The 15,529-nt window shown below is 40.3% G+C and overlaps 2 protein-coding genes and 1 long non-coding RNA gene across 7 annotated transcripts in view; 1 reads left to right on the top strand and 2 right to left on the bottom strand.

Moving 5' to 3' along the window:
- The first annotated feature begins 1,131 nt into the window (after window positions 1-1,131).
- On the top strand, window positions 1,132-5,204 carry LOC109852880. 2 transcript variants are annotated; one of them, XM_020424443.1, is made up of 7 exons: window positions 1,132-1,175; window positions 1,772-1,849; window positions 2,114-2,240; window positions 2,329-2,426; window positions 3,427-3,646; window positions 3,941-4,451; window positions 4,576-5,204. In XM_020424443.1, the coding sequence occupies exons 2-7, from the start codon at window positions 1,811-1,813 to the stop codon at window positions 4,892-4,894; spliced, it is 1,314 nt and encodes a 437-aa protein (XP_020280032.1). In that variant the 5' UTR covers window positions 1,132-1,175; window positions 1,772-1,810; the 3' UTR covers window positions 4,895-5,204. The 2 variants fall into 2 exon arrangements, with proteins under 2 accessions (XP_020280032.1, XP_020280040.1); XM_020424451.1 differs by lacking the exons at window positions 1,132-1,175; window positions 1,772-1,849; window positions 2,114-2,240; window positions 2,329-2,426 and adding an exon at window positions 2,793-2,988.
- On the bottom strand, window positions 1,169-2,268 carry LOC109852896. The gene is made up of 3 exons (XR_002250050.1): window positions 2,183-2,268; window positions 1,561-1,874; window positions 1,169-1,253 (listed from the first exon to the last, which is right to left on the bottom strand). It is a non-coding gene; the product is annotated as an uncharacterized LOC109852896 (long non-coding RNA).
- Window positions 5,205-5,307: 103 nt separating the features above from the next.
- LOC109852859 (unconventional myosin-XV) overlaps window positions 5,308-15,529 on the bottom strand; it is a 32,312-nt gene continuing 22,090 nt past the window's right edge. For all 4 annotated transcript variants that reach the window (XM_020424426.1, XM_020424412.1, XM_020424419.1 and 1 more), the window contains 7 exons: window positions 8,746-9,119; window positions 7,976-8,279; window positions 7,242-7,822; window positions 7,027-7,159; window positions 6,757-6,961; window positions 6,278-6,414; window positions 5,308-6,191 (listed from right to left, as the gene is read on the bottom strand). In XM_020424426.1, coding sequence (XP_020280015.1) covers window positions 5,961-6,191; window positions 6,278-6,414; window positions 6,757-6,961; window positions 7,027-7,159; window positions 7,242-7,822; window positions 7,976-8,279; window positions 8,746-9,119 — 1,965 coding nt within the window. In that variant the 3' untranslated portion in view covers window positions 5,308-5,960. The remainder of the gene's footprint in view (window positions 6,192-6,277; window positions 6,415-6,756; window positions 6,962-7,026; window positions 7,160-7,241; window positions 7,823-7,975; window positions 8,280-8,745; window positions 9,120-15,529) is intronic.

Genomic DNA, 15,529 nt, shown 5'->3' with positions numbered 1-15,529 from the left:
TACACGTGAACACTTATATATATATATATATATATATATATATATACACATATTTCCGCACAACATTCAGCGAACGGCTTGTTACCGTTTATATATTTAGTTTTATATTTTAATTTCCATTATTATCAGCAAAGCGCGCCTTATGTTTATTTATGACAACGTCTTTTGTTTCATTCAACGGACTGACGACGATTCGACTTGCTCATCGATAATTGTTATGGTCGCCCAATCGACCAACTGTTAGCCGACGAGCGACTACAAGCAAGAGAATAAGCAGCGAGACTAGTATTACATTGCTATACGTTGTGTTTTACATATCGTAGCGATTAGCTAACTAAAAAGTGCAGTAAAAAATTTCCTTTTGAATCGTTGAATTTTTGTCGGTTTTTAAAGTCAAACACGCATGTGTTCGATTTCACACAACAATGGCTTACGACGACGTGATTTCATAATTATATTTCTGCAACATTAAGTTTCCGCGTACAGACAGTCTCACATAGATACGCCTGGAAGCTGTTTCTCCTCTCGCCGAATTGAATTATTGCGAGTCTCTGTATAATTTTGCAGAGAAAAAATTTTATACAGAAATAAATACAAAAAATCGTACATATAATATTTATTATATTTATTAAAAAGTTGATATGTATTTTATTTATCTGAAGATCAATTCTCTCTCTCTTTCTCTCTAGATCTCTCTCTTTTACTATAAATAAAAATTTTACCAAAAATTTTACCAAAAAGTTTTACAAGAGAGAGATATGTCATGCTTTTCAAAAAAAAGTACTAAAAGATAAAAGAGTATTCGTACGTATTGAAAAACGTGAAATTGTTTCTTCCGTTCTCACGCAATTAAGAGGTATACCCGCAGTAGTGTCGCGAGAGATCGAAGACAGTAGCGAAATTTAACGTGTTGCGAACGGGTTCAAGGTACGAGGAGCGCGACGAGCTTTTCCATGACATATTTCCGTGAATTCGCATCGTCCTGCGCCATTGCGCCGTGTGATAATAGCATTGTTACTTGTCGTTCGCATGCAGACAGTCCTTATTACATGACACACGCCACAACCTGAGCGCAACTAACTCCTCCACCTTCGGCTATAATATCTCTTCAGTCGTTGCTCGAGCGCGTCGCGGCGAGAAACTCTGTTTTGCGATTCCATCGTAAACTGTCGCAGGTGATAATACACTGGTTCCCATTATCGAACGGTCACTAAAACGTTTAGCGATAGCGAGTCCGTTCCAAGCGACTTGAACTAATAATAATTTTGCTTGTTAGAAAAATACTTTTTTTTATTTATATTGTGAAAGAGAGAAGATAAAAATTTATTTATAGACGTTTGCACAAAAATTATTTATTCGTCGTAAAAATAGTATTTTATTTCGTTGTGTCACGCGCGCGTTGTCAACTTTTGAAATTTCTGAAATCTTACAATTCTAATTTACGATGAACGTTTATTAGAAAGATGTCACAAGATTTGTTTTTCTACTCTAAACATCCGTCAGAACATAACAAAAACCTGACAATAAATAAATGTAAATGAGCAAATTGTTAGATTTTACCTTTTTGTTTCTCTCGCTTTTTTTTCTCACTCTAGATCTCCAAGAACATTTGTTAAAACATAGCAAAAAACAACCTGTTTACTGTGACTTAGTGATTAGTGGCGTTTCAAAAGTAAAATGAGTAGGTTTTGTTATTAGCCTGAGAAATCACGTAATGCTTCGCCGAAAAGAGACAACACTTTCGCAAACAGCCGCTTCTCCATTTCTCTAGTTGCTCGTTTGGTTTCACCGTTTTTTAAATAATCGCATCATGTGGAATCGCAAGGTGTTCATCAGAATAATCGAAGTGGTACGTAAAATGTGTAGTCTTTAATCTGTTATCGTGGTTTTTTACATATTACGCTAAATCATATTTTAATAAAAAAACATTAACATGTGAATTATAAAAAGATGACTTTTTAAATTAATTTCCAAATACATGTGCTCGATCACATCTGGTGTTTACCACAAGTCAAAGATCAATGTAACCTTGAATCACACAATTGCAATATCTTGTTGTCTGATCAAAAAAAAAAAAAAGAAGACGATCTTAGAAAAACTATTGAAATTACAGCTTCTGTGCATCGCTTGCGTCGTTGCGCTCAGAGTGACGGACGATGAGAGCCGAAGGGTGTTTCATTACCTGAGATATCGTAGCAGGGAGTGGTCGTTGCTGAACAACGTGACATGGGGCAGCATAGGTAGACATTTTTTTAATGATTCACGCGATATATTCTCTACATTTGACGTTTTGTATTACTCATTTCTTGATTTCCGTGAATGATTTAGGCGCTGCTCTCGCAACGGCGACCTGCGGCGGATATACGATCATAACGACAGGTCTTTTGATCGCGGCGGCCACCGGGGAACTTCGCGGCCGTAAGACGGTAAGACGTAATTGCTTTCTTTTTCTCATGCGAAAAAGAGGCACGCGTCGTAGTCGCGTTTCGTAACACGTCTTCAATACGTTGACTGCGCGAATGGGTAGGGATGCTACAGGAAACACTCGATTATACGAAGAGATTAGAAAAAAAAAAAAAAAAACACAGTAACTTACACGGATAATCGAGACGTATTTATTTTTTCAAAAGATTTTTTTCAAATCGCACTTAATTTCAACGTACAGCTGCTTTCTTTTCTCGATTAACCAATGGTGCGACATGTGTCAACGCGTGTATTCTTGCTTCTTTTGTACAAAAAAAAAAAAAAAAGAAAGTTGACTTCTAAAGTCTACTGAAAACGGTGTCAAAACGTTTATTTTAAAAAGAAAAGATTTACATTACTCTTTCTTCTCGGATTTTACATGACAATACGCGAGTATTGCGCGGAAAATCAAAATCAGAACAACGCGCCATTGCGAGTGAAAACAAATCTGTCAGAAAAATGCGAGGAGCAGAATTTATCTCGACACACCGGCATTCATCTCAGGCGTATTTAATTTATTCCGAGGTTGGTTGGCAGAGTGAAAATGTGTACCACGTAAATCTCGGCGATAGCGTGAGAAAATCGGCAGTAGCGCGACGCAAAGATGTCATTGAGGGGCCAAGGATACGAATATATTCTTATACTGCGCGCGTGTTGCGGCTTGCGACAACGTGCACAATCGCAGGCCTTGGTCGATCGAAACACGCGTAATGTAGCTCGTTTAGTGATTCATAACTGAGGCTGGGCCGATCTTGAACGGACTGCATAACATTAGTATATACGTATATATTTCCTGTATATCTTCTAAGAAAGTATTACACGTAGATTAATTTCTTATATTCGCGCGATGATCAATCGGTTGTGCAGAACGTAAATAGAGCGTAAATGATAAACGGCGGACTCTCGCGTAGAAGTGTGTGATAAAAATATCTTAAATTACAACGTCTAATTGCAAATTCACAGGAAATCTTCTTACTTGGATTGGGTGTGATTCTCTTCGGAATAGTTGGCGCCTTATCGCTGGCATCGATCGACAGCGTTCCTGATGACCTGGTCGACAATGCTGCAGTTTTGGGCGCACTGTGCTTGCTCACAGCGCTGGTGTTTATCGGAGATTTGCTAATGGCCCCATCTCGCAAGAAAGACAAGCAAGATGAGGCACGAATTATTGGAAGAGATCAAGGTAAATTGACGAACAATTTAATGCAATTAAATCGAAATTTTGTTTCGCGTATATTATTTTTGTTTTTCTACTGCTGTTGCGTATGTAAATAGTTTTAACCCTTCACAGACAGACATAAGTAAAAGACCTGGAAAAAATATTGAATGTTTGCGGAGATATTCGCGAAAGTCGCGTCGACAGATTCAGTCTGTCCGGCTCGCAGATCATTTTTGTGGTCCGTAAAGGGTTGAAGCCTGTAATCAGACATTTCTCCTACTTGTATGTAACGTTTTTTTTTTTTTCAAAATGTCACAGGAAAATCTCAGATAGCGCCCGTAATTACCGATGAGGACGCAAAATCGAAGCCGAAAACGACCGTCGTTAATATTCCCGAGGACAAAAACGGTCGTGTGAACGACGGTTTTCAGAAGGCGGACGATCGTCATCCCGATTCCGCGAGATCGCAACAGGAATTATCCGAAACTCATCCGCGAAACTCTCGGAATGATCGCGAGCTTCGTGGCGATCAGGAACCGAGAGAATACACGCAGAATTTCGAGAACGGTCGCGTCCTGCGTGACCCGCAGAGATATCGAGAGACCGAAACGCTCCGTGCGAGCGCGCGCGATCCCGATCGCAGAATCGATGAGTCCAGAATAACGTACAAGAGTCGGGACATTTATCAACGACCGATCGACGAGATCGACACGCCGCGATTTCCAACGGAATACGAAAAGGGAGACCCGTTGTTTGCAAAGATCGTCAATCCGAGCGTGAAGATCATGAAGGTTGAGCGAGACGTCGATGACGCGCTCGACAACTACAGGTGATTTGATGAGTCCAGTTTGAGTCATAAGTAAGAATTGCGTAATTTCCTCGAATTTATGATTCAAGACTCCCGATTTACTTAACGCGGACTCATAAACATGATTTCGTTTGAACGCGAGCAGATATTCGGACAACAGCCAGTACGACAACGTGCCCATCAGAATGCGCGGTTTGTCATCCGGGAGAAGTCATCATCGCGATGTGTTCTTCAACGCACCTCCGCCACCTAAAGACTTTCGATCCAGAGGACGTGAGAGATCCAGAGACGAAATTGAGATGTTGGAAGAATATTTCGGCGTATTGAAGTCCACTGGAACGCAAACCGCGAGGATACCGTCGTCGCCAACCGATCCCGGATACGTTCGACACACTGCAAGTAACTGGCCACAAGATGCAAAATCGAGCACACCACGACCTAGTCCTGAGCACAGTAAAATTTAACTTCTCTCTCAGGACTAGTAAAATAATTTTTTTTTTTTATCCATTTTTAACCGTATATTTGTTCGAAAACTCTGTTTAAAATCAAAAGAATAGAAACAGAAATCTCGAACTATTATCGTGTACCAAGCACGTGTGCGCGAGGTGCCAAAAATAGCATTTACGTAATAATTATAAAAAATTATTAGAGAGTAAGATATAAAATGAAAAAAAGAACGACTATCACAGGGGTTCGCGATAATCATGAAAAGTTTAATAAATATTTTTCGATGTCGTTGCATGTTATTGGTCTGTAATTGTATCGCTTCGAGATGTGTTCTATTCAACAAAACCTGTGACAGTCGAAGTAGCGAGGAAAAAGCAAAAAGAACAACAACGTATTTTTTATATACATATAAATTTTAACACAAAGTTAATATCGTCATTCACATCTCTATATATATATTTATAATATATATATGTAGCATACGTACAATTACTATTAATAATCTTCTATTGATAACGTAATAATTATTGTTAGTCTTCCTGTTCAAAACATTGATCAGACGTGTGTTAATGTTACCATCGCGACGATAGTAATCTTCATATCCGCGCATATTTTTTATCTGTTTGTGTTTTTTTGTATGAGAGATTTCTTTAACATAAATAAATGCTATACAAAAGTCCAAGTCGTTAAAAGTTAAAAAATGCTATCAAGTCGCCTGATATGGACGGCTTAGATACTTGAGCATTTGTTCTTTTACGATCCTTCCTTCCAGCGAGTCCTACGAATATCCTTGAAGAATTTGCAACAATACCGTCGTCCGTCGCGGCCCGGACAAGTACGTTGGAGCGAGATTATCCTACCTGGTACCCTATGTAGCTTAAACATTAAGGTTGGTACTTCGTATTTAACGCAAGTGACATTGAAAATATCATGTAACACAAGCTATGTATTAGACAAGGTTGTTTCATTCAAGGCCTTTCTGTGATATAGTGAACGGAAAAGGTTTAATTTAATTACGGGCTCAACGGATTGGCTAATCCTAATCGTATGTCGCGAAGGAAGGACGTTGCGTAACAAAAAAACTTATCTCATGCCGAGCCCGACGCCGGCACTCTGAGCGTTGGACGCTCTTTGTTCCATGGTGATGTACTGTCTGATCAGACGAGAAATTTCGTGGGCTTGTTCCGTCTGCAGTCTGGTGATACGCTGCTGCATTAAATTGCCACATTTCATGTCGAGATAAAGCGTGCCCTCCTCAGATTTGACCTTTCTGGTGGAGATCACCTCGGAATAAGGATAATGGTACAATGTCTCCTAAAAGGTAAGAAATAATTGTATGTGTCAGAAGAGAAATGCTGTTACGAGAGAAGAGATAAAAACTTCCGGAAGTAGCTACTTACATGCGTAATTAGATCTATAAAATGCACTCCGTGCCGATTCAAAGCGAGAATATGATCAGCGCCCTTTTCCTTGCCCTCGGGCACTCTTTTTACCGCAAAGAAACTTGAGCCGAAAAGCGGCCACTTAGATAATATTTCTGAAAAAAACACAGAAAGTATATATATATATATTTTAAAAATATGTAATTTTTGAAGTTTTATTGTTTAAATCAGTTTTGTATCTCACACACACATAAATATAAAATTAAATAACTTGAAAAAAAAAAAAAAGAAAAGTAAACTTTCTCTTTCTACATAGCGTTTGCACACGAACGTAAATAATTTGCGATGCAGTATAAAAATAACGTTATTTTGAACATGCGTGTTTTTTAACATGTTTTTTAACATTTTATTACAGTTAAAATAATTATTTTCTAAAAAAAAAAAAATTGTTTTGAGAGGCAATATCAAAAATTTTCGATCTCGTTCAAAGCACTTACCGAGCACTTGAGCTTTGCAACTAGCCGCCGAGGAAAGTTGAACGTTGTTCCAGGCTTGCTGGACCATGTTGGACCACTGCTGTGGTCTGGGTTCTCTCAAGCTGAGCGCCGGTTTTGGCAATAAGTACTTAATCTCCTTTGTCGCGGGTTCATGCGCCATGTCAGCCGCTCTGTGCAGCAACGCCGCGATTTGTGCCATGTCATACTACAAAAACATGCTCGTCATTAAATACTCATTTATCACTTCGGTAAAAAAACCTCAATACTTACAATTACTTCTTGAGATAAGTGTTCTCCAGGCAGAACTAATAGAAGTCCTTCCAGGTAGTCGGGAGCGATTTGATTGAAAACAACTTCTATGTACAATGCCGCATCCAATCGAAGAGGATAGTACCAAACAGATCTGCGAGAAAATTGAAAGAAAATACGTCAGTTAAAAAAACCATATTACATAAATTTGTAATATTGTAAAAAAAAGATTTTACCTGCAAAATATTAAATAGAACACTTGGTGATTTTTCTGAAGCTCCGTGGTCACATCCAAGACGTACTCGTCCCTGGCCAATGGCATGGTAAACGCATCACCATCGACGATACAGTACAATGAGAACTCGTCCATCTCGTGAGGATTTCTCACTGAGATGACATTGCACATTTCTTCTATAACGTCCTGAACGACGGTCGTGCATTTCGTGTTAATGACTCTTTCGGTACCGCCGGGCAGCCGGTAGATCTGCCTCTTCGCGTTTCTGCCCGCGCTGATCGCCATGATTTCCTCCACGCTGGGCACATTCTTACGTCCGCCATATTTCACGGTCTTTCTGAGATTCTGCAGACAGACCATCGCGGTACCGTGATAAGCGCGACGCTTGTCGTACGCCGCCGTTTCGAGGTATTTGGTCAAGTAGGGCTTCAGACCCTCGCTGCACGTAAAGTACGCGGCGATGATGCTGAATATCCGCCAGCCACGTTGGCAACTCTCCGGATTTGGGCTCTTGTTATTGGTAGTTTGCTTCATTAACTGGCAATAGACCTCGTCGCGGAGTTGCTCGTATTTGTGACAATGCTGTGCAAATACGTGAAAACATAGAACGCGAATATTTTTTATTTGAAAATTTATTTATTTGAAAATTTATTTATTTGAAAATTTTTATTTATTTACTTCTTAAAAAAAGAAGTGAGAATACGATTTTGTTTTTGATTTGAAATATAATCGTACCATGAGGATCGTGTAGACGCACTTGACTTCACTGATCTCAGGCGGCAGTGGTTGATCCCCCATGTATCTCATCAAACAGAGGAAACACTCCACGGCTAAAACGCTCAAATCCGCATCTAACCTGAGCAAGCTCTGTTCGATGGGAACTGTGGAATACTTGACGAGGTCCACCTGTTCCTTCCAGGTCCACTCGGTGCTGTCCTGCTGGCCTTTGCCTTTCTTGTTCTTTTTTTTGCTCTTCAATGACTCGATCACTTTGAGAGACCCGCTGATCGATCCGTCCGCGGTCTTCAACATCTCGAATCTGTTGGACACGCATTGTCGTTCTTTAACTCTCCCGTTTGCCAGCATCGCGTGTGATAAGCCTTTCGGTTTTAACGCGAAGTGAAGAACAAGAAAAAGACACCATAGTACTGCACGTCGGACCGATATCTTACGCCGACTGCGTTATGCTTTCTCAACACGGCTAGCTTGCGCAACACCGTTAATAGTTGCCTCGCATTAATTTCGCATGCAGTCAACGAGTTCGCACACATGACTTCGGGTATCAACGGGAATTTAGAAAGGCATAATCACATATTTTTTGATACATATTTACATATTTACATATTTTTTTTTTAACGGATTTCTTTCAGAGAGAAATTAATTCTATAAATTTCGGCATGAAAAAGATATTCATGTGTATATTTTTTTAATTCGGGTTACAGATATATTGTGTTGCATAAATTAATACAACAGTAGTCTGAAAAAAAAAAATGTGTTTGACTCACTTTTCTGTGCTTTGACGGAAATTCAACATGGCATACTGCAGCAAGGAGTGCTTGCCGTCGTTGACCACCGGCCCGGTCTCGTAAATGTTGTCCTCCTGGAGTCTGACGTTGTCGTCCGGCTGACGCCATTCCTGGCTCGGACTCAGTCGCTGGTTCTGTAAGTTTTTCTGATGATTCGCTTGGTTGACGACGGACACGTGGTTGGGCACGCGACCGATCGGTACGTGATTCTCGTGTTCGGAAATTACGTGACCAGAATGATTATGATGCTGAATGTGATTCACGTGATTCGTTTGTGACTGTATCGTCTTTGTGATTTGGGATACGTGATTTTCGTGATGATTGATCTTCTGAAGTGGCTGCTTCTGGTTAATCTGCAATTCGAATAGATAATTCGCATTGGTTGGCGTTGGTTGAATAATCTTGAATGTAAAAAGTTCCTCTTTTTTTTTTTTTTTTTTTTTTTATTACAAAATCTTCGGTTGAGTAATCATTTGAAAACTGCAATATCACACATCGTGATTAAAATAATACGCAATAACCATCGGTATGCGACGTAATTGAAATAAAAAAAAAAAAAAACTCTTCTATTGCCTATTACTGTCACAAATAATCCCTCATTTGCAGCTGATAAGCGAGTCAATTTTCCGCACTTCTCTGTTTCTCCCAATTTCCGCGCGCCGTGTGTTTAAAGTATTATTTCCTCCTCTTCCCCGATTCCTATCGCGCGGCGCGAAACATCGATCTTAGCACGCAAGTAAACGGGTTTCTCTCCTTCCATTCCGCGTACCGCAATCTGCTACTGGAATGCGGCCGATACCGACCATCAGATGTCGCTATTTTTTTTTTTTTGTTTCAAACTTCTCGAAGAAAATAAGAAGAAAATGAGTGATACGTAAATTAGCATCGACTGCACGCGATTTCTCGAGTCGCTCCTGTCGCGCTCTCTCTCCTTCTATGTCCGCCAGGATATCAATATTTTGACAAAAAAATTGACAAGACACGTACCAGAGAAACAGGATATTTCTTTTCCTCGCTTCTTCCTGCTTTCGTCGATTAAAAGAATTTGCAGAACGGAAAGTGGGTTACGACACACACACACACACACACAGTTATCTCACAACTTATATTTCTTAATATCTTTATATATCATATATATAAATACAAATCGATGAAACTGCACTTTAGAAACTTGACGATGTGCGCGCGTTACAAATTAGTTTTTCTTCTCTCCTGGGAGATCGATTGAGATGACGGACGTGAGAAATAGTTCATCTATCGGCGCGCATCACAGTTAACAAATAGAGAACTCATATCTGCGCGCACGACAAAAAAAAAAAAAAAAATATCGTAAAACTGATGTCGAAGCGCTTTCGTGTGTGATTCAGGAAGAGAAATCTAGTGAAGTCAGGAATAGGAACTGGACGGCTAATGCTTTTAATAACTCTCTCAACGAGATGAGCGTATAATATATATATAAATTTTTTATAATTATGGAAGTATCTTACACGGAGGATAAAACGATATCTAATTCAATATCCAATTTCTCCACTTTTTCTCAATAAAAGTCACAAAAAAAGCCTCATCATTATCGAGATTCCGATAGACAAATTGGAATTCCGTTATATGAGGTGTGGTGCACGTTCTCGTCGCAAGGTAGCACCGGGGGGATATCTTCTTAATATACTTCGGAATCGGTGGAGACGCGGAGAACGCGCGTGCGAGAGAGATAAGCAGATGTCGACCCTGACCCATATAGACGTTAATGCACCGAGACGCGACGAGAGATGTCGATGCGGTTGCCGCGCCGACCATCCGAGCAAATGCAGCAAGTGTCGTCGTCGCTCTCTAATGGCCCATCAAAAACTCGCGGCGCCATCAACAGCTATTTGAGCCTTTTACTTTACGCGGAGAGAATTAAAACGTGTGAGTGTAATGTTAAAATGTATGGGTAATGAAATTGGCGAAAAAAAAAAAAATGTTCATTCGAGCGAAGCGGCGAGATCAAAGAACACGCTCACTCGTGCGTTGTCGGCTTCTTTCGCGACGAAAATCAAAAGCTTCCGCATTTTAACTAGTAGAGAGCGAGTTTGGCAATCACTGCGGTTATTAGCGAGATATGACTACGTGAAGAAGTGCGCGCGAAATAGAAGGAAGGTGCGAATCGGGCACAAAAAAACGGAAAGTAACAAATACGACAATAAAGAAAACATAAGCTAGCATCCGTCAAACTGTGAAAAACGCTTATTGAAGTGTCGTCTTTTATATAAGACATGAAAACAAGTTTTCTCTCTTACGATTATCAAGTGATATTTATAATCGTTTCCTGCAAGATAGAATTTTTCTATCGGATAATCAAATATTTCTAGAGAGACACACAGATAGTAATAATAAAATATGACAAATAGACCTGATAATTTTTTACTTTCTCGTCTAGCTTCTTCAAGGTTTCCTGAATGGTGTTCAGTGTCTTATCGCTCGCCTTCTCCTCGATCTGCGTCTCGTTCTCATTGCACGGTGTCAACGAATCCGATTGCGTTCTGAGCTCTTCAAATCTCTTCAAAATCTCCCGAACGCTCAGTTTGCTGTTGTCCGTGTTATTTTCCTCCGTGATGGTCTCCATCTTCGCCATTTTACGTTCACAGATACTTTCCATCATTTGCTCGTCTTCATAAAACCCCTGAATCATGTCACCCGTCTTCGTATCCACGTCCTTCGATTTCTGCTGTTTCGTCTCTCGATCATTCGTCGCGTCTGTCGCGTTCTTGGAGTTTCTCAGCTCGCAGCCTTCTTCGATCCTCAGTTGTTCGATGGTCAGCTGACGTTCGTTCGTACGCGCGATTGGATGCAGGAATGACTTTTGATCCAACTTGGATACGTCTATTCGAGGAATGTTTTCGTATTCGAACTTCTGTTGACTGAAGTGCTCCTTCTTGAGAGAATCTGGACTTTGTCTGATGTTCTTATTCACATCTAAATAATCGGAGTCCAACTTTTTTTTCTCCTTATTGCTATCTTTCGCAAAAAACTTGATGAAACTGCTTTTTCTCGACTTGCATACCTTGTCCAGATGAGAAGCCTGTTCCAGAAACGCTCCCGAATCATCGGTGTGTCCGTATTCGTCGCTGCTCAATTCAGACTCGGAAGACTTCATCAGAAGACTGTCGGGAGAGTTCGTCTTACGATCTTCGTCGGAGAAATTTCTCACTTCCTGCTTGCTTACGAAGTTCATCTTTTTTCGATACGCCTGATTCTCGTAGTGTTTCCAACAGTTCTCGTCCAGACGATTCCAGAAATTTTCAGCTGTCGACGGTTTCTGCCTCCTCGTCTCTTTTCGCAGATCAAAATAATTTTTCTGTCCGAGATCTTTTCGCAAAAAGTCGGAACGACGCATTCGCTGCACGTTGCTGACAGATCGCGGTTCGAATTTGTGCAGTTCGCTCTCCGAAGACTCGGAGTAGTCGGTGAATTGATTCAGAATATCCGGACGATGTTTCTGTCGACGTCTCAACGTCGTTGGCAACTCGGCCCAGTTGCTGATAAGCTTTCTGGAAAACACACCTTCCGTATCGGACACTTCTCTCTCCATGTCGACAAAATTGGGTGATGTACCCTCGATAAAAGGCATATGTTAAGGCACGTACGATGTAATTAGAGACGTATCTGCGGCGCGTATTTATGATGGTTATTAAGTCCTTGCGCGCGAGCAGATTCTACACGTAGTATTTTTCTACTTTCAAACAATCAGTATTTTCACTCGGATTTTCCGAAGAATGTAGATCACGGATGAAGGACCGTCCGTGGAACATCGTGAGAAACGCCCGGAAGAAGATTCTCGTGGGATCGGCCGGAACAATGCGCACTTTTAGTTATAATTACCTCGCGCCAACAAACTCTCCCTGTCACGACACAAGCGAGAAAGCTTTCATGCTTTCTTAGAAACCGCACACTTGATCTTCACACCAGCTTCGGATGCGAGCAAACGGAGTTTTTCGTTAACACAAGAGAGTTTAGTTTCAAATTTTACTTGAATATATTTGAAAATTTTACAACGTCGTTGTTTCGCGCACGTTTAGTTTAAGTTTAGGTGTGAAATCACTCGGCGAAGAAACTTGCCAGTAAAATAACGTGTTCTTCTACCGATGGATGACTATCATCTTGACGGTTGTTGAGAGACGAGTTGTGAAGAAGAAAACAACAGGCGGGGAGCATCATATCTCGCTTACATAAGTGTGAGGCCCTTCCAACCTTACTCGTTCAAGAACGTTAACGATCGTGCAATCGCCATCGCGTTCCGTTCATCATTACGTGGTGCACACCATATACTGTTTTTACGCCGTAGTTTTTACACGGAGTGTGAAAGGCACATCCCGCCTGCGAGAGAATAATGGCCGCTGATTAACTATACATTCGAAGCGAAGAACCGTACATTAATGTGATTATTATCATTATATTAACCTTGCCAGACGAACTGCGACGTCTTTAAGTTAAGAGCTCGCTCGGTGATGTCATGTCTCTCAATACACTTGCGATCGGCACGATTATATATATGGCTGGTGTCGCACTAGAGAACCGGCTTTCAATAACAATTCATACTTGGTGATAAAAATATTCATTCAGCGCGGCGCGTGTTATTTCTTTCGACTCGATTAGTTGTGAAAAAAAGACGCACTTGTGTTCTTTCTCGTTTGGTTGCGGATGTCAACTTGAAAACTATCAGAACTTTATTTTGATTATTCGTTCTGGATTTTTTTTCTCCGAAAAAAAAAAAATAATTTCAAAAGTTTTCACTTTTCAAGAAAATGTCACTGCTATTTAGTTGGGCAATTCGCTTCGCGTGACGGTATCGGATGTCTGTTTCTTGCACAAGCGAATTATTAGATTGACCAATCTTCTCTTCGTCGTACGTACGTCAGGATTGTACACGAGTAAGCCGTAAAGTACGGATGCAAGCGTATTGCGATACGCTACACCGTACGGCACGGCAGCAGTCGATGAACTGAAGAGCCGCAGCCGCAAGGCTTCCGATTCGCAGGTATACCATGATACGTTCCCTGCCGGTTGTATTCTGTTAGCCGGTTGCCCCTTCGGAAGACGGATATCTGGGTCGGGCCCCACCATCGAAGTTTCGAGGTATGCATGGCGCACGCTAGGTATGGAAAATCATGCGATGCCGCTCTTACCGGTGAGATGCTCTTTACGCTGCTCGATCTTGTTCGATCGGAACGTACGTTCTCGATTGTCGAATAATATACATATAATGAGAAAAGGCGTGAGGCGCACAGAAGCGCTTTGCTCGCTTAAACGAGAAGACACCTGTGATCTCTGAAATCCTGTCGAGCGATAAGTTTTGGAGGTTTCTTCATATGTTTCAAAGCTAAAAAAACTTACTTAAACTTATTTTGTAGTTACATTCAAAGTAAATGTTAAAATTCATTTACACAATTATATATGACAATTAAAACTTGCGTATTTGTATTTTTGATTTGGAAAAAAAATTTGTCTTATAAGGTCAATTTTTTTTTTTCATTTGCAACTTAGAAATATATATTGCTTTTTCCCAATGTGTTTTTCTCAAAGAATGAGTTATTCAGGGGATTCGTAAAAAATTTCTATTTTTATAGCAACGGACGGAAATCTGTTGTATAGAGTCTACAATAGCGATTCCACGCGAAAATGTGCATCATGAACACAGCAATGAAATAGAAATCGGAACCGGAAGAGAGGGAGGAAAAAGTCGGAAGCGATAGCTCATTATGCGAGATTATTGTGATTTGTGACTCGATGGCGGACGTCAGAGTAAAATCTTGAATCCCACGTCTTTCTATTACGATTTTAATTTTTCCGTCTTTATTGAAGAGCAAACCCGGGAATTTTCGAAGTCCTGTGAAAACAACTTTCGGTTGTTCACACATTTGTGCGACGCACCTGCCGCTAACGGAAACGACCGATTATCCGTAAAGCCCTTTAAAACTGGGGATCTCGCGGCCTTTCGCGCACATGTATCATCAACGCATATCTAAAATTTTCTCTTCTACAATTTTTCACTTTAACTGTATTTTATTACACTATATAAGATTATAAATATTTAAATAAATTTAAATTTAAATTTTTTTAAGAGAAAAGTGTTATTTCATTTTGCAAAGGCTATTTATTTGTGTTGGAGAAAGAAATTTACGCTGATTCTGTCAGTAGAGAAATATATTACTACTTTCTCAATCCGCACACATGCCTTCCGCGCGATTCACGTCACGGAACAACATTTTTCTCGCACCGGTTCGAAGAACAAAATATCATTTTCCGCGATCCGGAATCCGTTTCCGAAATCGTTTTGCTCGATACGTTTTTTTTTTTTTTTACAGAGACCGGTTGCCGGCGATATGAGGAAGGGGAAGAGGGAGGAAACTCTTTCCAATCTTACATTTTCTATTTTTCCGTATAGGTTTTTGTTCCGTAATTCCAACTGCGAAGAATGTCATGTTAGAACGCACGGAATGCACGAGTCGGTGAAACTGAAATTGTTGTTGTGTTGTTTATTACATAAAACCGGAAATACATATTACGAAGTGTGCTTTCTATTATTTCTTACAAAGGAGACATCTAAGATTTTAAATTGTTTTTAAGGGCCGAAGTGACGGGAGAAACAAAAAAAAATTTTAGGCCAATGCGGTAGTGAAAAAAAAAAAAAAAAAAAAATAATGAGAATCGTCTTGCGCATTAGCAATTCAAAGCGCTTCCGGTGTTCGCGTAGCGTGAGGGGAAGCTGCTTTCAGTAAAGTTACAT

Source organism: Pseudomyrmex gracilis, unplaced genomic scaffold (genome assembly GCF_002006095.1).
Source record: "Pseudomyrmex gracilis isolate BER0280 unplaced genomic scaffold, ASM200609v1 scaffold_1, whole genome shotgun sequence".
Taxonomy (NCBI): Eukaryota; Metazoa; Arthropoda; class Insecta; order Hymenoptera; family Formicidae; genus Pseudomyrmex; species Pseudomyrmex gracilis.
The sequence above is the reverse complement of the archived record's forward strand: the minus strand, read 5'-3'. Positions and strand labels throughout refer to the sequence as shown.